Source organism: Solanum stenotomum, chromosome 4 (assembly GCF_019186545.1).
Source record: "Solanum stenotomum isolate F172 chromosome 4, ASM1918654v1, whole genome shotgun sequence".
NCBI classification, from domain to species: Eukaryota; Viridiplantae; Streptophyta; class Magnoliopsida; order Solanales; family Solanaceae; genus Solanum; species Solanum stenotomum.
This window is the reverse complement of record NC_064285.1, coordinates 29806674-29830520: the sequence shown is the minus strand read 5'-3', so window position 1 is coordinate 29830520 and position 23847 is coordinate 29806674. Positions and strand designations below refer to the sequence as shown.

General features: G+C 33.4%; 2 protein-coding genes, 1 long non-coding RNA gene and 2 pseudogenes across 3 annotated transcripts; 2 read left to right on the top strand and 3 right to left on the bottom strand.

Moving 5' to 3' along the window:
- Positions 1 to 213: 213 nt before the first annotated feature.
- On the top strand, positions 214 to 11684 carry LOC125861425 (uncharacterized; annotated as a pseudogene).
- On the top strand, positions 3541 to 6364 carry LOC125863247 (uncharacterized). Its single transcript, XR_007446117.1, has 3 exons — positions 3541 to 3621; positions 3806 to 3849; positions 5660 to 6364. It is a non-coding gene; the product is annotated as an uncharacterized LOC125863247 (long non-coding RNA).
- Positions 11685 to 12129: 445 nt separating the features above from the next.
- LOC125861424 (endoglucanase 6-like) lies at positions 12130 to 12728 on the bottom strand. The gene is made up of 2 exons (XM_049541328.1): positions 12294 to 12728; positions 12130 to 12171 (listed from the first exon to the last, which is right to left on the bottom strand). Exons 1-2 carry the CDS (start codon positions 12726 to 12728, stop codon positions 12130 to 12132), a joined length of 477 nt encoding a protein of 158 aa, XP_049397285.1.
- A 130-nt stretch (positions 12729 to 12858) lies between these two features.
- On the bottom strand, positions 12859 to 13775 carry LOC125863246 (protein SENSITIVITY TO RED LIGHT REDUCED 1-like; annotated as a pseudogene).
- A 2584-nt stretch (positions 13776 to 16359) lies between these two features.
- Positions 16360 to 23584, bottom strand: LOC125861423 (AT-rich interactive domain-containing protein 6-like). The gene is made up of 8 exons (XM_049541327.1): positions 23301 to 23584; positions 22959 to 23109; positions 22741 to 22847; positions 22601 to 22640; positions 17684 to 17776; positions 16834 to 16956; positions 16678 to 16729; positions 16360 to 16436 (listed from the first exon to the last, which is right to left on the bottom strand). The coding sequence occupies exons 1-8, from the start codon at positions 23582 to 23584 to the stop codon at positions 16360 to 16362; spliced, it is 927 nt and encodes a 308-aa protein (XP_049397284.1).
- Between the last annotated feature and the right edge of the window lie 263 nt (positions 23585 to 23847).

The following is a 23847-nucleotide window of genomic DNA, read 5'->3' as shown; positions in this document are numbered from 1 at the left end:
TGGTATTTGTTAAGCTAAATAGCGCTTTATCTACAAAAACAAAAAACTATTTTTGAGGAAAATTCCCAAAATGAGGATTCATTTCACACACATATCTTCTTCTTTCACTTCCATCATCTCTCTATAGCCTTCAGATTTTTTGCGATCGTGAAGAACAACACCGTCGGGATGTCGAAACGAGGATGAGGAGGTTCCACCAGGAACAAGTTCAGAATGTCACTGGGTTTGCCGGTGGCGGCGATGGTGAACTGCGCCGATAACACTGGTGAACTGCCGATGGCGGCGACGGTCACTCTGTCATTCCTCCGCCATTTCTCAGTCATTTCTACAACTTTGCATGCATTAGCTAGCTCACTAGATTCGTAATCAGAATATCCATTTTAAGGTAAAAAAAAATTCACTTCTCTCACTTTTTTGGATTTCCTAATGTCAATCTTCATAGATCAAAAAGTTTTGTACAAATTTCTGATTGTGTTCACTAGGTAAGTTTATTTGTTTGTTATTTGTATAGATGAATGGAGGTAGAATTAGGTTAATTTGATTCTTCTTTTTGTGGATGAAAAATTTGAAATTATCAAATTTGCTAAATAATCAACTGCATTAGTCTACCCTTTTCGTGTATTTTGTGGTAGAATTAGGCAAACTTTATTGTACTTTTCATGGATTGGTTGTCTATGCTGGTATTTGCCAAAAAATGAACTAAATTAGCTTACTCCGAGTATTTCTGTCAAAAGCCTGAAGTATGGTCTGAAATTTGCAACATTTTTTGATGGAGTAAAATAAATTGTACTATAGTTTAACATCCAGATTCCAGAGAATTCAATTGGAGATTAGACAGTTGTGATTTAACTTTGTTCAAATTAGTGGCTTCAATAGAAATTATATCACTTGAATCATCAACGGATTGAGAATCATAGTTGTGTGTCATGAATCCTAACTCAACTAGGAAAGCATGTTACTATACCTTGCCCTTCATAATGTTAATAATAGAACATAAATGGAGAAGTTTGATGTAGCATGCTTTGTCGTGTTGGCATTTTTTTTCTTTGGGAAAGCATGTTGATGCCTCTTTTTTAATTCTATAGCTGCTTTTAGATGAATTATTATCTAAGGTCTGATCAACAAGTCAAACTTCCTGAAGCTCCAGGGATTTAGTCTAGTGAAAATTGTGAAAAGAGCGCAACACGTGATGTGTGGGTTAGACACACACAATAGATTCAGAGCTTGTTGTAGATATATGATGTTGACTTGCCCATGCTGATGGTTTCAAAGTAGGAACATTTACCAAGGAATAGGCTGTAGTTATTTTGTAATGTAGCTATATAGGAAATTTTGAAACTCCTAATCCTAACTAGTTATCTGAAACAAGTTGAAGGAGGACATTACAGGTGCATTTTAGAAACAAGTTCTTTTGGTCAGTAGAACATGTAATGATATGACTACGTCATCTATATTTTTCTGAAAATAGTTGGGTAGTGACAACATTCACAGACCTCAAGGTTTGGGGGGGGGGGTTATCTGAAACATTCGTATAGTTTTGCTGGTAAAACGGGATGAATGATTGTTATAGTGCATGCCTCCGCCTATATGCTATGCTGATACAGATTTTGAAGAGTAGGACGAGTCTTAAGCTTATTGATTTCATTTTTTGTTTAGTCAATTTATAATTTTCCCTAGTGTTTGTCATATATAATAGAGGAATATCAATCAAGTTTGTCAGTTACTGGTTTCTGGTTTTTTCTTTTCGTATGGTACCTATCCATTTTCCTGAACGATAATTAGTTTGAATTTTCACAGAAGATCCTTCTTGTTGGTATTCCGATTTTAATAGTAGAATGAATTGTTTTTGGTCCAGTCAGTGTCAATGATCTCCCACATTATTCTATCCATTAATTAATTCCATGGTGCTTGTCAAATGTACGAGCCTGACTTGTAAAATCTGCAAATAATGACATGTGTTTATATAGCTGCTGCAATCTGCTATAATCTAGTGATGTAAATGCTTGAAAGAGTTGATAACATAGCTTTGCCGGTCTTTGTCCCATCTTGTACTTTTGTTAGGAAACAATGTGTTTTGTTCGTTTTATTGCTCGTGATCCTTGTCCTCGTTCACATCATTATTCTCAATGTTTAAGTCCATCATCTCCTGTACAGCAAGGTGATTGAACATGTTGTTGTTCTCATGTTTGCTACTGTTAACGTCCAAATGTTTTTTTTTTCCTTCATCTTGTTTAGTTGTTGTTTCACCTGGTTAGTCTCCTCATTGTTTTCCTTTTTCTTTTCTTCTTTTTCACATGTTTCCAGCCCTCTTCTATTTTACTAGTTAAGGCCTCTAGATCTTTTTTGCAGTTCATATCCATATGCATCTCTTTTTGCTGAAGCAAACTCTGATTATCAGAAAAAGTTTCAACAGTCATACCTGAATCTTGCGTGGTCTCTTCGATTTTATGCTTGTCATTGTTCTCTTTTTTGGATTCAACTTTTTTAATATTTGCTCTGTTGAAGTTTTGTTTTGTAATAGAAGTACAAGATGTAACAATGACTGAATATTATCATGGTTAATAGCTCCAAAGATGTCATTTTAAAAAATAAAAGCTAAGTCATCTGAGATGTTGCTGAGGTCTGTCACTAACAACAACTTGTTTTCATTTGTCTTGGTGTCTTGGTGTTTGCAGTAGAGTGTCTTGGTGTTGTTGGAGTTGAGTTTCCTCTTTTTCCATCATCCCATATTGCGATTTACAGATGTCTTATGAACTGCAATGGTATCTACTGCTACGTCGATTTATTGGGGGATGTAGAATTTAACACTCCTTAGCTATAAAGTTTTAATAATTTGAAAGGTGAAATATCTAAGGAGCTTGCTAATCTTCCTAAACTTCCTTATCTCCATCTGTATGAAAATCATTTTATTGGACGAATATTAGCGGCATCTATACTATAGCCACTAAAAGATATCTTTTAGGAGTCGTTTGGTTTGAATACTAGTTATGCTGGATTAGTCATGCTGGGATAAGTTATACTGGATAAGTTACGTTGGGATAAGTTATGCTGGGATTAGTTTTTATTGCTTGTTTGGTTTGTCATATTCAAACTAATATTCATTGTATAATTTTTGTGGATAAGTTGTTTGTTTACAAAATACCCTCACCCTAATTAATTTTATTTTTTTTACAGTTTCTTTGCAAGCATTAGTTATTCATTCTTAAAAATAAAATTTCCATCTTATTTAGCTTAAATATTATTGTGTGTGCATTTTCATGATTGTGTCGTATGTTTTAAAAATTAAAATTTCATCTTATTTAGCTTAAAAATAAAATGTTCATCTTATTTATCTTAAAAATAAAACATTCATCTTATTTATGCTTAAAAATAAAACTTTCATCTTATTTAGTTTAAAAATAAAACTTTCATCTTATTTAGCTTAAAAATAAAACTTTCATTTTAAGTTTATTAAAGTAAAAGAAAATTTATTAACTTTTCCCTCTAGTTTTTCATGCGATTAACTTTTCCCTCTAAAAAAAACCCTACTCCTGCTTAAGTCTAGAGTTATTTGTATATCGCCTCATGCCCTCAACACATCGCTCAAGCAAATAAATTTATGGTAGCCATCTCCATCCACAGGTAATCCTAAGGTTTTTATTTCGTACAAACTCATGATCTTACTGAAACAAACCTTTGATCACATAGTCACTAGTAGGATTTTGGGGTTAAGTTCTGTTAACTAATTGACAAAAATATTGATTTTCAGAACCATGTGAAGTTTCAAGGTTTCACAATTTAGTTCTTAATTTATATTTTCTTGTAGGTTTTACTGGATTCATCTCATCCTACAAATATTTTGATTCCCAGGTATTCAAACAATTGTGACGATTTGTGATTTTATGAAAGTATTTTTTTCTGTATTTACTAAGTGTGTTTATGCCTGCTATTGATTTGAGGGAATTGATTAAATTGATTAGTCTATTTGCTAATGTTACTTTAATTGATGAATATCAATTTCTTTACTTGAATCGACTACATTAGGACCCCTGTTTGTATTGTTTTTGTTATTCTTCTTTTTTTGAGTTTGACACTGTTCTTCCTGCTGATTGGGCTCTTCTTCTTGGAAATGATGCTACCTTGAATCTATATGTGATGTTGAATTATTTTTCCTGTCAGTCGACTCATATTTTGTTGTTCAGTTCTTAGTTGATCATCCTTATTAGGTCTTACACGACATGATTATGATTTTTAGGCAGTCATAGGATCGGGAGACTATGGTATAGCCCAAAAAAGGATTATTATTACTGTACTTGCACTATTGGACTGATTTGTTCAACAAGATCAATACAAGAGTTGTGAGTAATAATAGTTTTACCTGTATGACTCTGATTTTTCTGGGAATCTGCCTGATCTATTTGTTCTTGAGGTGTCTTAGGTCTCTCCTCATTGTTTGTATTGTTTTTGTTATTCTTCTTTTTTTGAGTTTGCCAGTCATATGAACAGTTTATTGTATGAACAACAAACCTATAAATGCAGGTAAGTATTGTACTCCTAACAAACTTAGGAAAAATGATACCTAGTTATGGTATGACATTATTTGTTTCATTTCAGTTTTTAAAAGCTTTGTCATTATTGAAACAACAAGAACCAAGTTAATTCCGACATATAATGCAAGACGTCTTATTTGTTAAGTCAGCTTGGTCACTTTGCCTAATTGACTTCTTTTATCGAGCAATTTAGATGCATCATGTACAAGTCTTGGAGAAGAACCTGTAATGATGTACAATTACCTTTGTCTTCATTGTTCCGTTAGATTGTTAATTTCCAAAACTTTGCTTCAAGCAATGCAGATGCACCATCTACAACAGATACATCCTTAACCTCGTACTCTCTCCTCATCCACCAGTCCTTTCATCTCCGTTTACTAAGATGCAACAACATTTTGTTGGATAATTTTGACATTAGTGGGAACGGAAGACAAGTGAAATTATGAAACTTATTGCTAATATAAAAGAATAAGCACCCTCTTTCTAGAAAGTCTCTCTTCCAGATACCTCAAAAACTCTATTCTTGTCTTTAACAGAATTTCTGAGCAGACAAACCATGCATTGATTCCCACATATCCTTTTCAGAGAGTCACCGACATAGACTAATTGCTTTCCTCTCAAAAGCTCCAACATTTCTTTGGCATTCAACCTGAAAAGTGAAGTAATACTGTTTTACAAAAAGAACATTACCAAAATTAAGCCTAGAAATGCATAAAAGTAAAAGAGGACAGACTTGTACACAACTCATGCTATATGCAGGGTCCAGGAATATTACAGTGCTTAGGCTGCCATCTAAAGTTCTGCTAACCATTATCAGGCCTTCCATTTTGATAACAATCAAATGACTCGTCAATAAAAGGACAAGAACCAAGTTCATACATAGGGTTAGCATCATCTTTCACCCACATTCCATCAAAAATACCACAATGACTCATCACTTCCCACCAAGCCTCTTTCTTTGTCTCATTTTCTCCAAATTCGACCATAAATTCACCTTTTGTCTCTCTTCCTCTTCTCTTTTACTACTTGATTTACTTGAGGTGAGTATATTACCTCAAGTACTGATAATTTCACATGACTAGCCTTCATACATTATATTGATTTGTTGAAATTTAACTATTGATTTGCAGTTTGAAGATTACAAAGAAAGCAACCGTAGTGGAAGAACATTGATATCAATTTCAGGACTCTTTGTGTGGACTTTGCAGGTTAGTATGTGTTTTGTTGTTTTCTTTAATAGTATGGAGGTATTAGTCTTTAATAGTATGAGGGTATAATTCTTGTTTGCTATATGTATAGGTTATATACTTAATGGATATAAGTTGGATAAATATATTAATAGGCTTGATCCTTTATATGAGAATGGAGCCAAAGAGTTTCTTCATTTTGCATCATTAGATAGGCCAGATGCATTTGCAATATTGTGTCCATGTCGAAAGTGTCGTAATATGAAATTTGTTCGAAAAGATTTGATTGTTGAACATATTGTGGTTGATGGATTTCTAACTAGTTACACTAGTTGGATTTATCACGGTGAGGAGCTATTTTCATCAAAATTGGTCAATCAGTTAGATAAAGGTGATGAGATGCAAGACATGTTACATGAAGCATTTGGAATTCCTCCTACATCTAATTTTGTTGATATGGACACTAGTGCAGAAGGATTTGATGGGTCAAATCAACATAACATGGGTTTTGATAAGAAGACTGAAGAATTCTTTAGCTTACTGAAAGAAGTTGAACGTGAGTTATATCCTGGAAGCAAGTATTCACTACTTTCGTTCCTTGTTCGTCTATTACACTTAAGGTGTCTCAATGGATGGAGTAACAAATCATTTTCCATGCTATTAGAGTTGTTAAAAGATGTGCTTCCAGAAGGTGAAACATTGCCCAAGTCCTTTTATGATTCAAAGAAGATTATCAAAGATTTAGGACTTGAATATAAAAAGATACATGCATGTCCAGATGATTGCATGATTTATTGGAATGAGACGGAAGATAGAACATCTTGTAAGTTTTGCAAAGCTCCAAGATACAAACAATTCAAAGGTGCAGTTAATTCCAATTCAGAAACATCAAAAATTCCATCAAAGGTGTTTAGATATTTTCCATTAATACCACGACTTCAAAGACTATTTATGTCGGCTAAAACATCTACTCAAATGAGATGGCATGCTGAAGGTCGCACTAGAGATGGGGTAATTCGACATCCTGCAGACAGTATTGCTTGGAGGAAATTTGATGAAGCGCATACAGATTTTGCTAGAGATTCTCGAAATATTAGACTTGGATTGGCTTCAGATGTCTTTAGTCCATTTAAGTCTATGTCTATCTCACATAGCACATGGACTGTTATCTTGATTCCATATAATTTGCCACCATGGTTGTGCATGAAACAACCATATATGATATTATCAACTATTATTGATGGTCCTCGTGCATCAGGTAATGATATTGATGTCTATCTACAACCCTTAGTTGATGAGTTAAAAGAATTGTGGGTTGGTGTTGCCACTTATGACGCATCAAACAATCACATGTTTCAAATGCGTGCAACATTACTTTGGACAATTAGTGATTTTCCAGCGTTAGGTAACTTATCAGGATATGGTGTGAAAACTAGATATGGTTGTCCATGTTGTCTTACCAAAACTAAATCTACAAGATTGAAAAATGGGCGAAAATATTGTTTCATGTCTCATAGGCGATGGTTATCTCATGGACACAAGTTTCGAAAAGATAAAGTTGCATGCAATGGCCTTGTGGAGTTAGATGGAGCACCTAAACGGTTGATGGGAATTGAGATTCTTAAGCAATTGAATAATATTAAAAATAAATTTGGTAAAGATCTATTGGCCAAATCTCGTAAAAGGAAATGGGATGATGTTGATAATTTGGTGCAAAATATATGGAACAAAAAGAGCATATTTTTTGAGTTGGAATACTAGAAAGACAATATGATTCGTCATAATCTTGATACGATGCATATTGAAAAGAATTTCTTTGACAATATATTTTGGACATTATTGAATATTGATGGAAAAAGAAAAGATAATTTAAACTCCCGTTTAGATTTACAAGAGATGGGAATCCGAAAAGCTTTGCATCCTAAGAAAAAGGCTAATGGAAAATATTATCTTCCTCCTGCATGTTTCACATTGAGTAACACACAAAAAGACAACCTCTTACAAGTATTAAAAGATGTGAAAGTGTCAGATGGATATGCTTCAAATATCTCAAGTTGTGTTGATCTCAAGCAACGCACAATGCATGGGTTGAAGAGTCATGACTGCCTTATTTTAATGCAACAACTCCTTCCTATTGCCTTGTGGAATCTCCTGCCAGTGAATGTACTTAAGCCATTGATTGAATTAGGTAATTTCTTTAGGGGCATTTGTTCAAAAGATCTGAAGATAGGTGACTTAGAAAACCTCCAAGATCGAGTTGCAATAACTGTATGTCATTTGGAGAGAATATTTCCTCCATCTTTCTTTGATATCATGGAACATCTACTTATCCATTTAGCTGAAGAAGCAATGTTGGGTGGACCTTCACAATATCGCTCAATGTGGTTTATTGAACGGTATCATTTTGTTATTTTTTTTTATCATACTTACAAGAAATTGTATTTGTATTCTAATAATTGTCTATTTTAGGTTCTTGCTTTGTCTTAAAAACTATGTAAGGAATAGACGTTATCCAGAAGGTGCGATTGCAGAGGGACATTGGATAGACGAATTAATGACGTTTTGCTCATGGTATTTAGATGACGTCGAGACTAAGTCTAATCCACCTTTAAGAAATGATGTTTTATCTAATGAAACGACAGACCAAGAGGGTCGTCGATCAAGTAGAGAGAAAGGATTATGCTTGATGACATTACACGTGCTCAAGCCCACAAATATATTTTATTTAATTCTACCTCCACGACTTCATATCGTGAGTAAGTATTAAATCATAATTTATACTTAGTAATTAATTATTAAATAATTTTCTTTCAATTTTTTATTAAATAGTTATGTGTTTTACTTCCGTAGTGAACACATAAAAGAAATCAAGAAGGAAAATCCTCGTCTATCAAGACATAATGTGGATCGAATTCATAATGAAAGATTTCAACTATGGTTTAGAAATCATGTAAGTATCAACTAGCTAAAATATTTGCTCATATATTACTATATAGGTAATTATAACTTTTAGATGACATCTTTATTTTTGAATGCTAGGTCGAGAAGATGCATATGGCTGGTGAAAAAATATTTGAGGATATTCAAACTTTAGCTACTGGCCCATTAATACAAGCAAAAAGAATGACCGGCTATATATGTGATGGAGTTAGATACTTAACAGAGTCTCGTGATGCTAAGAGAAAAACTCAAAATAGTGGTATTATGTTAAAGGCTATCACTCAAAGTTATGCAAGCACAAAAGATAAAAATCCCATATTGGCAGAGGTTTATTTTTATGGAATCCTCACAGACATAATTGAGTTATATTATTCCAAGAATCTCAAGTTTGTATTGTTTAAATGTAAATGGGTGAACAATAGCAAGGGGCTTATTGAGAAAGATGATTATGGATTTACTCTTGTGAATTTTAAACATCTACTCTATACAAGATATCAGTTATCATATGAACCATTCATCTTTGCTTCTCAAGTTCAACAAGTGTTTTATGTCGATCATCCTATGGAAAAGGAGTGGCGAATGGTTGTTAAACTTAAGCCAAGAGGTTTTTATGATTTAGGTGATGACACACCAACAATTGAGCATAAGGAAGGACATATGGAGCTGCGGCCTGAACAACAATTGGATGACACAACATTTGAAACTGAAGAAGACATTGAATGGGTTAGAGAAGGAATACCAGGATTAGAAATTGACCCAGAAACTTTGGAAAGTAATGAAGCATATGATGAAGATGACAACATATCTTAGATTTTGTTACTATAGTAGTATAATCACTATTTCAGTACAATTCATTTTTGAACAATATTGACTTTGATGTTTTTACTCTTCATTCAGCTGTTAAAATGTCATATGTTTATATATCTTATTATTTTACATGATAGTTAGATATTATTTTATACTTTTATATAGTAGAAACTATTTTAAATTTGGCAGGATTCATAGCTGCTAAGGAACTTCGTTGAAATGGCAAGAAAAAGACAGAGAAATTCTAGTCAAGGTGAGCTTTTATATGATTCTTCGGAGCAACAAAAACAACAAATCTGAAGTATGTCAATGCCTCAATCGCCCCAAAATTGGCCACAAAATGAAAGAGATGAATCACATGATACAAAAATCTTCTAGGTATTAAATCTCATGATATTTATTCTTCCTTTCATAGTATAATGTAGTTAGATAATGTTTATAAAAATAATAAATTTGCCTCTTTTTATCTTTGATTATTTATAGATTCTAATGAGAGTGAAGAGCAATCTAAGCGAACTAGGGGTCCCACTATGATGCACTCGGGATGGGGAAAGATGGTGGAAATTTACATATTGAATTGAATGAACATGATCAAGTTATTGGGTCAGAAGGAACTAGATTGAGTTCAAAACATGGTGTGCTAGCACGAAATGGCATCTTAGCGCCACTGAATCATAAAGATTGGAGGCTTGTACCTAGTATGTACAAGGATAGAATATGGGCTCATATCAAGGTTCTTAGTATACACAAAACCTATATACTAAGATGTTTTTGTTTTTATATTTTATTTTATAAATGAGTTGTATATTAAATGTATGTACAGGAAAATACTGACGCAACTGATGACATGAAACGCATACTGATGATGTCATTTGGATCTAAATGGAAAGAATCAAAGCATGAAGCAAAAATCATTGGATATGACCCATATAACACTGATATTGAGTGTTTAGCTCATTGTCCAGATAGAGTTGAAGAAGATCAGTGGCGTTCATTAGTTCATTATTGGAGCTCAAAAGAAGCAAAGGTATGTGCTAGATTTCTATTTATGCATTTGTTCTACTAAATGAGAATTTCATAGAAGTTGTCATAAATTATTGAAGTCATATTTTCCCTGATTATACTTCTTATTGCAGAACAACTAGAAGTTCTTTCTGATATGTCCCTTTCTTCTAAATGGCAGAAATAATGTTGTTGTACATGTCCAGTTTGCCAACCTGCACAAAATGTTATTGTATAGAAATTGATTGCACTTTGTGAAACTCAACTATGCTACTTTTTTATATTTTTTCTTGGCTATTTCTTTTATATATTCAAGATTGCGCATGCCCTCTTATATATTGTTGTGTTCAAATTTCTAGGAAAAGAGTGAGAGAAACAAAGAAAGTCGAAAAAAATTGACTATGCCTCACACATCAGGGAGAAAAAGTCATTCTCAAATTATAGACAATGTACAAAGTAATCACTATTTATTTTCTATAATTTATATATTAAATAATACTTATCATGAATATTTAATGTCAATCTCTTACTATTCAAACATATGACAAAGATGAATAATGGTTTAAAGCCAACTCGTATTGAGGTGTTCAAAAAAACTCACATTAGAGCGAATAAAGAACCAGTAAATGAGATAGCTTGTGAAGTTATGGTAAACTCTCACTCTTTAAAAATATATAGGTACTTTCTTCTATTACAATATTTTTAAAAAAACTTCTCATTACTTTACCTTACTTTCAAAAAGAAACAAATGGATGATCTTGGCGAGGTGTATCCTGAGTTGAATGTCCCTGGAAGTGCTCCTAATGATGTGTACTCCCAAGTAATGGGATCAAACACTCATGGAATTGTCCGAACTCTAGGAAAAGGAGCGTCTCCTAGCTTAGTATATGGCCCCGTATATAAACGATCTCAGGCTGAAAAAAGAGATTTTGATACAAGGGTTGAGATGAAAGTTCAAAAAGCTACCTCAGCTATGAAAATTGAGATGACAGAGAAGATGTATGAAGCAAAAAAAGAGATGGAAGCAATGGATAAAAAGTTGTTAGAAGCGAAAGAGGAAGCAAAAGAGAATAACAAAGTGATGGAGAGAAAATTATCGGAAGCAAAAATGGATATGGAAGAAATTATAGCGGATAAAGTGAAGGAAGGAATACAAGAATATGTAGAGTCTTTGGGAATTAATATGGATGCAAATTTAAAATCAGAGCAGGTGAAATAATTGTGTTGCTCACAAAAAAAATACTTTTTTAGATGAAAACTTAGTTTCTCTTAATTATAATAGTCTTCCTCTTTTGCAATAGGTTCCTAATAATCCAATTAAAGATTGTCATCAACCATCATCACTTGGTCCAGGTGTTCACACAAGAAATGTTAGAGAAAATTTCATTAAAATTTTGAATTTTATTTTAATTGCGTAAATCCTAACATTTATATGATCACAAGATCAACTAATTTCTCTTTCTTGTTTAATATGGATTAATTGACAAACTGTTAATTGCGCGTCATGTACACATAAATAGTCTAAGTGAACATCTTTTTCTTTTGGTTCTTGTTGTTGTTGTTGTTTTTCAGTTGGTATAGTGAAATTATAAACTGTGTTAATTTATCATATTATTGTCTACTGGTCTAATGATCATTGTAGTCTTGATCCGTATACTAGTTATCTATTTTGTTGCTCTCGGGTTGTCACCAAGAATGTAGTCCACCTAGAACAACATCAAACATGATGATTAGTTCACCAAGAACACATTGCTAGTTCCATGCTTCAATTTATGATGAATCGTCATAATATAGGCTTGTAGCACTCTATCAAAGTTAAAATCTTTACCTGAGACTTAGAGAATGAGAGAAGCTCATTCGGAGAAACAGAACCAGAAGAACACTTGAGGTATTTGCCAGCAGAGGCCAAATAGTCAGAATAAGTAGTGGCAAGGAATGCAGCACTAGTAACAAAATACATATTGTTCCATCTTTGCCTATAGATGAGACCTCCAGGAGTTTTTTGGATATTTCTGTCATCCTTTGCAAGACATGAACACATAAAGTTCTTTGCTTTCTGCTGGTACTTATCAAATACAGGTGCATTATGACCAGCTTTACTAGACATAAAGAACTGCCTGGACTGTTTGGCAGATCTTGAGTAATAAAGTTCTTTGCTTGGACTGTTTGGCAGATCTGGTTCAACAAGATCAATATAAGAGTTATGAGTAATAATATTTTTACCTGTATGACTGTGACTTTTCTGGGAATTGTTCTGATCCATCTGTTCTTGAGGTGTCTTAGGTCTATCCTCATTGTTTGTATTTTTTTTTTTAAAGAGAGAACATTTTCCTAAATCATAATAAAAAATGATATTTAGTTCCAATGAAGAGTACAATCCAGAAAACAAGAGTTCATGGTTTAGCATCACATAAATATGAATGATGATCGATTTTGAAAAAATGACAACTTGAACCATGTAAGGCACGAAATAGATCATCTGAAAAAGGATCAATGGAACACTCTTTTACAAACTGCCTGATTGCTATGATATGCTTCCTAGAATCAATGGGAAGCTCTTTTACAAACTGTCTGATTGCTAGGATATGCTTCCTAGAATCAGCAAGTCTAAGGTTTTTGCACTCTGACACCTGTTGCTTATACGCCTCAAAACTGTTTCCAAACAGTGTCATATTACTCAATAGATCATGCCTCCAATTTGCCTCTAGAAGATTCTCATATAGTTCAGCATAACAATGTGGCATGAAGAAATCGTAGGTCTTAAAGCTTGTCATCGACCCTGTTCATTGACTGTTAGGACAGAATAACCGAGAGCTGTCAGCACCCTAGATTCTGCCAGAGAGATCAGTGGATCAAATACCTCTACCTCCCCAATCCAACTAAACATTCTTTTAATTAAGATTGCAAGACTAAGTTGTAATCTAGGAGGCTCATATGATTCTATGCTACCAATTCCATATATTACCATCTGCATCTTTCCTTCTGAGCCCACAACTTTTAGAAACCTATCAAATATTTTAAGGGTTTGTAACTGATCCAAAAATGTCAACCAGAAGGAAGAGCTCTCGAGTTTCCTGATGCAGATTTGTATTTTTTGCATCAATTTAGATTCTCTCTCTGGATTGGTCTCAATAATAGCTGGAGTCCACAGCTGTTTTTGTTTTTGCCGTTCGTGAATGATAACTTTATGAGAATTTCTTTTCTATTTTCCACGACGAGGCAATACAACAGTCCAATCTTCAGTTGAGTTAGGCTTGTCAAGAGCTAGTGTCTTTGCTGATGAAGCCATTCCTCTATAGCTACTTGAGAATGACACGGACTGAGTATGTTTGAAATATGTTGTTAGTCAAGGACCTAACCCTAAAATAGAAGTAAAAACCTCACAGATGCTTTCTTTTGAAAAATAAAGTGAAATCCTAGCCCGCACACTTTCTCCTCACTAAGATTCATCCATGTTTACCAGAGAGCTAAGCTGCTGTTGCATCTAAGAAAGTCATCGATGGAGCTCAATTCTCACTAGGACCTCATTGTTTGTATTGTTTTTATTCTTCTTCTTGTTTTTGAGTTTGCCACTGTTCTTCCTGCTGATTTGGCTCTTCTTCTTGGTAATGATGCTACCTTGAGTCTATCAGTGATGTTTTATGAACTTGTTGCATGCGACTGAAAGAGGTGGTTAGTTCTAGAGATTACACACGCTTGTGGATTCTGTGCTTCTACTTTTCCTCTTTCTCTATTTGTTCTTGTCCATTGAGTTAAAGTTCATTGCAGGGGATTGTGATTCACGCTATTACTTTAACTTGTGACTACTCCTTCACATTTCAGTAATATATATGAAGTGATTATCTCTTAATTTCTACTGCCCTTTCTCCCTTCCTCCTTTATATTCTAGAAAAGAACATATATTTGTGCATGGTGACTAATTCATGAGTTGGGGGAACTGGCCTTTAGGGTCATTTCCATCTGGAAGAGGAACTAATTTAACTGAAAATGTAAATCTGGCAAGGTCTTATATTGTTTATTGTTTGCTATATAATCTGTGTGCTGGAATTTTTAGCTTATTGTAAGATGAGTTCTTACAATAAACAACAACATACACTGTGAATGCATATTAATGCTATCACATTGTTAGTTGCATTATAAGATGTTTGTATCTTTGTTCCAGCACCATATGTTTGTTTTGTTGAAGCAATCATATATCTTCATTTTTTTTTTATTTTCCTTCTGGAAAAATTGGCACACTTATGTATTCAATGAAATGTTAAGTTTTGTATTTCGTAGAGTATCAAAATAATCAATTTAATGTTTTTGCTCAGGCTAACATGATCAAGAAGACTGGAACTACCGTAGTTGGCACAAATAAAAAGAAATGGGTATGTTTGAAAAAAACTACAAGATCTTTCGTTTCTTTCAAAAGAAGGAAAATTTCATGTATATAATTACTGCTTTTGCATCAATTCGTTAATATTATTGTTTTTAGAAAAAATCAATTAGTCATTTTTGATATCCCAATTTGTTCTAGTTAATGGGGATCTAATTTCTATTATTATATAGTTGTAAATTTTCTTATGTGCATTTCTTGTGTAGATTTTTTAAAGAAATTGAGGTCAAGTATCGACTTCAACATGCTCGACTTTTGGATTGATGATTTCATAAAGATTTATTGCAAATTTACTGGAGATTTTAATTCCATTTGAATTAGGAGTAATTGGTTGGTTTTATGTTGAGATTATTACATTTAGTTAGATCTCAATTTTACTTTAGATAGAATAGATAATTTGTTTTGACATTGTTTACTTAAACAAAAAACTTATTATATTGCTATTTTATTCTTTGATTATAATGTTAGAAAATATTTGCTTTATATAATATTTCTTGCATATCATGAAGAAGATAGTTTTGAATGCACAGATTGTTTGTATGTATTTGTGTCTTGAGAAAAGACTGTATATAGATTTTTCTGGGATGTTTAAAGAAACTTGGTAGCGACATTAGATTATTAATATGACATTTAGCAAAATATAAAATAATGTCACCTATTTTTATGACATTCAATAATAGCATTTGTTGACATTAACTAAAGTGACGGAAATTTCAATGTGACATTTTATTAATGTCACAAGTAACTGTCTTGAAATTTGTTTTACTAACATTTAATCTAAATGTAAAAAATTTTAAGTGACATTTCATAAATGTCGAAAAAATAAATGTCATATATCTCATATCGACATTTACGTAAATGTCAAAAATAAATGTTATATATATCTCACACCGACATTTACTTAAATGTCGAAAATAAATGTCATATATCTCATACTGACATTTATCTAAATGTTGAAAATAAATGTCATATATCTCATACTGACATTCACCTAAATGTCAAAAATAAATGTTATATATTTCTTATCAACATTCACATAAATGTCAAAAAATAAATGTCACAATAATCTTACCAACATTTACATATATGTTGCAAAGTAAATGACGCAAATTCTTTTCATCATTTACCTAAATGTCACAAAATAAATGTCACAAATTCTTTCCGACAATTACCTAAATGTCGGAAAAATCCCCGTCACTAAAATTTACAACATTTGGTCCAAATGTAAAATAAATGTCGGTAAATAAATTTGTGACATTTAAACATCATAATACGACATTTAGAAAATGTCGTTGTATCTCTCTTGTGCGCTATGGTGAGTTGAAATTGAATGCAATTCAAAGACCTATCACCTATCCAATAGGCGACGAAAGAACTTATTAAGATTAAACAAACAAATGCAATTTCAAATGATGGAGTTCAGAATATATGAAGTACCATTAACATTTGTAATGAAACATTCTAGATTTCTTTAGAGATAAAAACATTAGAAGAAAGGATCAAGATAAAGTATGACTTACTGCTTAGATGTTTCAGTTTCTACAGCTTTTATTGGGTGCTCCACTTCATTTTGTCCATGGTGCTTAAGAGAACCTGAATACAACAAGAAGTTCTGCTGTAGTCACTATTCCTTTTTGATAGAGTATGAGCTGAATAAAAACTAAAGTTCTCGGATGATGATTCTGATATAGTTACAGTGTTAACTAACAGCCACTAAAGGCCAAAGTTTTGGAGAGTGCCAGACTTCATATTGGGAAATGGTGAGGAGAAAACAGCTCAATGATAGAGATATATGAACAAGTCAAGTTGGCAAAGAATTAACGAACAATATTACCAGTATTTTTGAGGCTCTTTGCACGCTTTGGCATATTGTTGGCATTCCTTTCCTATAAAAGATGAAAACACCAACATTACTTGTACATGACAGTAGACAAGATCAAACTTAAGAAAATCAATGCCGAAAGACCGCTACAAGGATTCAACAACAGACCTTTACCATTGGCTCAGCAACCTCACCATAACCAAAAAGGTATTGCTCCTGCTTGCCTAACCTACAACGAATAGCTGAATCTTTTACTGCCCTTCCTGATGCAGAAATTTGGTAACCACTTCCCTGTAGAATTACTTTAAATAGTTCATATTTGTATATATATACATATACTACAAGGCTACATTAGTTGATTCGACATTTAGATGGGGTAAAGACCAACTCCATAACTTAATTCTTATCAAAACAAAATGCCCAACTTCAGTAGATAATCAAATCAGAACAGTAAAGTTCATCAAAAGCTTTCTTTTAAATAAAATTTGGTTTTTTTTCATTCAATTTTTTATTGTACATTTAAATATGATGGTCCAATTTAACAAACCTTCAGACACTTCACTAGAGACTCATACTGGAAGATTGAGGTCCTTGATAGCAATGCGACCAGCGGGAGCATTGAACTACAAAGAGACAGCCATGAGTTGTGCACCCACCAACTCCCTCTACATGTAACCTCCTTTAGGAGGGACATGCTAGTATTATTTCTAGTATGTCTTACAAAGCTAGTATTAAGTAAGTGTTGTAGTAATTACCAGTGAGAAAAAAAAAACCCTATCCAATTCTTATAGGTATTGTAAGAAACTGAGTATTGATTATGCTTCATTTACAAATTCCTCTTTACAATTTACACCAAAAGAACGCAAAAGTATGCAATCTAAACTTGAGAAAAGTCAAAATACGTCGATGATTCTAATTACTTAGGGTAATAGGCTTCCCCATATATCAATTAAAAAGTGTACAACATACAACATATGTGAAGATACATCACATAACAACAATGTAAACACATCGTTACCTCATTGTCAACACCCGAAGAACTAGGAGGAAGAGCAATAGGAAGTTGAAGCTCTCCGTTTTGTATCATATGCCTTTCATATTGTAGAAGCAACTACCATAGAGAGAAATCATGAGATAATAGAATGTACATAAACAAAAAGTAAGAGACAAATAACTTTTTAGAACAAATTCTATTCAAAATCACCATATAAGCATAGATGCACAGAGTTGATGTTCTTTATTCGACTTAAATATCTAAGTTTGGCATTTCAAATTGTGGAAAGCTAAGGAGAACTGGAGAATGGAGAGTTGTTGGTATAACCAAATGCAAAATCAAAGATGTAATGAAACATACTTTAAAAAAAGAAGAAAAGCAGAACCACAAAAATGAAAAGAACCAAACACAAACTATTCAAGTGACTTTATATGCCACAAATGACGGGCTGTTAGTAAATGTTTTCTAAGTTAATACTTCACAAACCACCCACCAATTTTTTTGGTAAAGTTAAATAATTTGTTAACGATTGAGGAAAATCCCGTATACAAGCCGTATACCAAGAAATAGAGAACCTATACAAAAATATGGTCCTCTACAAAAGACATTCAATCATCTATACAAACAGGGACCTCTATCCGTTCAAACACTCTCTCCCTCTCCTTCCAAACAACCCACATAAAAGATAACATCGCAAACCACCTACCCACTAACAAGGTGACATAATTCGGGTCCCATAAATTCACCTTATACCAAATATTAGCAGAATGGTGGACAATAGTAAAAATATGCTAATAACTATCAAGGCAAGAGAACTTCAGGTTATTCCCTTCTCATAGAAGCTGCGGAATGTCCAAGAAACAGTAGTGCAAGTCCTGAGAAAAGAAGATTATCAGTGCTCCAAAAAAAGAATTTAGAGAAAGTCGTATCATAGTAGATAGAAGGCATTGGTATTGTATTATATATTCAATTGATTATCATTCCAATAAATTCTTATCTTATTTGAGCATCAAAAGATATCTTGCTCATTACAACCCCATTCTTTATTCTAAGTTACTAATCTAATTGGAGACATTAGACATCGACACTCATTTCGCATTGAGCAAATCTAGTATAAGGAAGCATCCCGTCAGTATCTCATAAAGTCTAGAATCCTTATTCAGAAGTATCTGTATATATTTTAGGCTACAAGTCCCTGCGTGCTTAAGTCCATAACCAATTGCCACCACTTAAATACGTGTATAAGATCCCTGGTCCTCTATATTTGACTAAGACCTAACAGAAAGAAAGATGCAACATTCATTGGTATGTTGTTGTTTGTTGTTAATGTGGTGTATGTTTCTTAACAATTATAGCCTAAGTTAATTGGACTCGGTGCGGGTGTACGATACGGGTGCGGATCTAGATGTTGGATCCTTCATGATCTAATTTTAAGATTCAGGGATACAAATCCATGTAGGGATACGGGTGCGGGGATTCGCCTAAAAATAATTAAAATATCTAAAAGTAGTTAGAAAACCTAAATTATGAGATATTACCGGAGAACTTGAGGAGAATCTAGAAGGAGATAAACGGAAAATGAGTGATATAGAAATTTCTAGATAAAAGGTATTTCATTTTCTTCAATTGCACCTTAGCTTTTGTATTGATTACAGACAATCATTAAAACTGTCCACACTTACCCCATCGATTTTGGTCAAAGCACCCAAAATTTGTTGACCAAATTGGACACGGATCCCACATCCATGTTGTGTTGACAGGGGTGTGGCACCAAAAGTGAAGAGTTCGAGCAATTTAGCTTATAGCTTGATGTTGGAATCTATGTTGTTATTTTTGCAAAAGCACTTCATGTTTTCTTTGTATTTTCAATTTTAGTAGTTTTAATACTCTGTCAGCTATAAAAGAATGCCTCTTTCCAAAGTTACCAAGTGCAAAGAAAAGAATGTCTCTTCCCTTTTTTGGAAATTCTTAATTTCAACGTGTCACAAGTATAGTCCGAGCAACTAAGCTTATAACTTGATGTTGGAATCTATGTTGTTATTTTTGCCAAAGCACTTCATGTTTTCTTCGTATTTTCAATTTTAGTAGTTTTAATACTCTCTCTGCTATAAAAAGAAAACCTCCTTCCAAAGTTACCAAGTTCAAAAAAAGGAATGCCTCTTCCCTTTTTTGGAAATTCTTAATTTCAACGTGTCACAACTCACATGACATGTTCAAGACCACAAGATTAAGGACATTTTGGTACATTCTACGCATCTTTGGTTTGTATAAACTCAAATCTAAAATGAACCTTCAACCTAAATTTTTTATTTGAACAACTTTTTATCAACATTGATCTATTTGAGTCATTACTAAACTAAAATAGCTTACTCATTCTCAAAAATTTCTTATTCATATACTATAACTAGTTCAAGACAGACCGCTATGGTGAAATTGGTGGACACACTGCTCTTAGGAAGCAGTGCTGATGCATCTCGGCTCGAGTCTGAGTGGCAGCATACTATCTTCTAAAAAGGATAAATAGATCTTATAATGATTTCAATTCCTTATTTCCATTTAAAATTATGTAATTAAGGTACTCTTCTTTTTAAAGTCTTTTTATGATATTTTCAACCTTAAGCATACATTAACTCACATTTCCTTTTCAATCATTTCAATTGTAATTGTTAATAAGTCCCACATCGGGAGAGGAATGGTAATTAGACTCCTTATATGGACTTGGACAAACCTCCCCTCATGAGCTAGCTATTGAGGTTGAGGTAGACTCAGGTGTCATATCTTTATATGGTATTAGAGTTAGACTCATCCCAGTTTGTTGTTCAACGATGTTGGGTCCCCATTTATATCGGTTCATGCTCTAGTTGAGGTCTGGGCGTACAAGGGAATGTCGAGAAATACCACATCGGAAGAGGGATGAGAAATTCGACTCTTTATATGGAAATGGACAACCCACCGCTCATAAGCTGGGGTTGAATTGGGTCCAGGTGTGCCATATCTTTACAGTAATTACCATTCATTTGATAACCTTTTTATTCGATGAAATCATAAAACTATACGATTCATCAGAAAAAGGCAATAGTTGCTCTTTTCTATATAACAAGATTATGTTACTCGTTGGACTTCTTCGGGAGATTTCCCACTAAGCGATTTTGTATGAATCATTAATTTTCCTTTCATGGAGTTTCTCCCTAATTCATAAAATTCTGTATTTCGAAAAAATTGTTATAATTTTAAGTAAAATAACTGGACCAAGTGCTATTTTGATCCAAGACTACAAGATTAAAAAAATGTATTTACTTTCTTAAAGTCTATGTCCAGTCAAAACTAGACAAACATTTGAAACAATGGGAGTAGTTATTAAGGTTTATACAGTTCATGAACAATTGTTCTTCTACCACCTTCTGATATACTGTTCTAGCAACCAAGAAATTTCTTCCTCTCACATGTACCCAAAATATATCGTAACATTTCACATCCAAAATAGCAGAAATAAACTTCAAAATCTTGGCACATCATCATTAAAACAGTGACAGAAAACATCTCCCATACATAGTATATATTGGAAAAGTTGATATTTGACGAGTAAAGGAGAAATATTCATATCAAGTTACCATAAAAATAGAAATAACTAGGCCCAACTAAATTCTCACGGGGGGGGGGGGGATTAAAGGAGTCTCCCACTTGCCACCATAACTTGGATCCAGTTACCTACAGAGATAAAATAGCTTAGTAGTACACCATCAAAAGTACGTGGGAATAATATAAAATTAATCTCAAAGACTCATTGCATCATTAATTAATCAACCTAGTAACAGAAGAAAATACATAACCACTGCTTGGATTTTTTTAATTATACTATGAAGTATGGAGCTACATTTCTTATTTCCTAAAATTTTAACCCTGTGAAGAGTATACAATATAGCCAGCATATCTCCTTTTCATTATGGTTATTTGGTTGACAGGGTTCACCAAGGAGAGGTCCTAGGTTCCAGACCATGATCTTCATTCCATTGAGCACATAAATATTTCCACGTGCTTTTGACCCACGAAAAAGAATCAGACCCGTAGATTAGCTACGTGATGTAACCTATAAAATAAATCAATAAATAAATTACGAATACCCTCTCTAACAACTCGAGGTACACACTGTGATATTTGGAAAGAGAAGCATAGCCCTCCAGGGATGCTTTACACACAACTGTGTTAACAAGTAGCAAAAAGCCTTTAACAAAACTGACCACGTAAAATCATGGTTAGTCCAGACACAATTCCTCGACTTAGTGCAGTTAATTGTTGACCCACTGCTTCTGATTAGCTGAGGACATTTTGGGTAAGTGTCTAATATCCTCTGTAGTTCTGGATTCAATTAATATAGTCAAATATCTCCACAATTCATTTTAGAAGGATTCCTTCAAACTATCATTGTAATTGGATTAAATTAACTCAATCGAAAATCAGGCTTTGCCACCATACGCCAATCAGATTGTACTTTCAACTAAATTAAATAAATTATATGGTATATTCAACTGGACTAAAGTAAATCGATTAATTGAAGAAAATGCTTGAGAAAGCTACTAAGAGACCATGAGAATTAAGCACTGAAATGATCCAAGGAACATGAGCACAACAAAAAAGGAAAAGATGATAGGATAAAGAATAGAAGAAAAGGATTGCACATCATGAACCAACATTAAGAGAAAAAGACCTCAGGAAAAATTTAAAAGTAAATTCAGATTCAGTTTAAAAAAGAAGCAGTTAATTTGCAAAGCAGATGTGAAAAGGAAAACATAATAACCTATACCGAGTCCAAATAGTATAAAATTTCACCTTACAGTATAATCAAGACTCAGTCACATCGACTGTACAAAAACCTGGTAAAATATATAATGTTGCACTATAAATGAGAACTGATCAAATACAAGTTTAGAATAAAAGGCTTACCCGATCATAGCCACCTAATCTGATCACAGATCTCCATAACCTAGCACGAAGAACATGACAAAGGCTCAATGAAATAAAAAGGCTCAATGATAAAACAATGATACATTTACTTTAAGCAATTAAGTTGATGACCATAAAACCTAGGTGGTTTAAATTCCATCGCCTTCTCCTGGTAAACCGTTACTAGTTTTCCTAAAAAGGCAGCTCGATCCTTAAGGGAGCCTTCATCATCCTCACCATCAGCCATCTGAAATTTGAAACGAATGATCATTTTGAAAGAGCGAATGATCATTTTTAATAGGGAAATTCCGTATATATGTAGATCAATCAACCCCCAAGGTTATATCAGAGTATGTACTATTGCAGAAGTATTCTCAGATGCTTCCCCACTATGATGTCCAACATTTGCAGTTGAAGGATTGATCTGAAACATTGGACTAACTGGTTCTGGCATTTTTCCAATCAAAGAATCAGTAACTTCTAGTTTCACTTTTGGAAACTCGTAAGACCTAGCATCACCATCAGTAGTAAAAGTTGTTGGATTTGCTTGCATTTGAAGGTCCTCTTGTCTAGCAACTGTCAAATCATTACCATTCTAATTGACCTCATATATCATTTCCTCACTCTGTTGAACTTCATTCACTTCTCCTTCATTAATATTTTGTACTTCATCATCAGTAAAATTTAGATAGCCACTTACCATATCATCCGTCCAGCATCAATAGTAGGTGTTTCGTTCTCTAGAACAACATTGTCGTGTGCCTCTGGCGGACTGTTAGAGTTGAGCTGGTCCTCTGTCTCACTTTTATCATCCTTCAAGTTTTCTCCCTTTGAATCACTCTGATAATTTGTCTTTTCCTCAGCATTAATTTTGCCAGTCTTAACACCGTTTTTGTACTCGACCGGTGACTCATTGGACAAAAGGACATCACTAGCATGGACATTCTTTTCAGCGTCCAACATCTCTACATCACCCTTATCCATTCTGACAACTAGTCACAAAGAACATATCATATGTATCAAATTCGGGCATTCTAATACTCATCTCCTCAAGAAAAAAACACCCAAAAGTAAAAGGAAAGGGAAGAAATAACTTCCAAAAAACCTTATATGCATCACTCTTTCTACTAGTTATATGATTCTCTACAAATTTCTTAAATTTATTTCAAATTCAATTTTTTACAAGAAAAGAAACTTTATATCTAATTTCATTCTATAACTTCAATTCAAAATTCATGAATAACTTC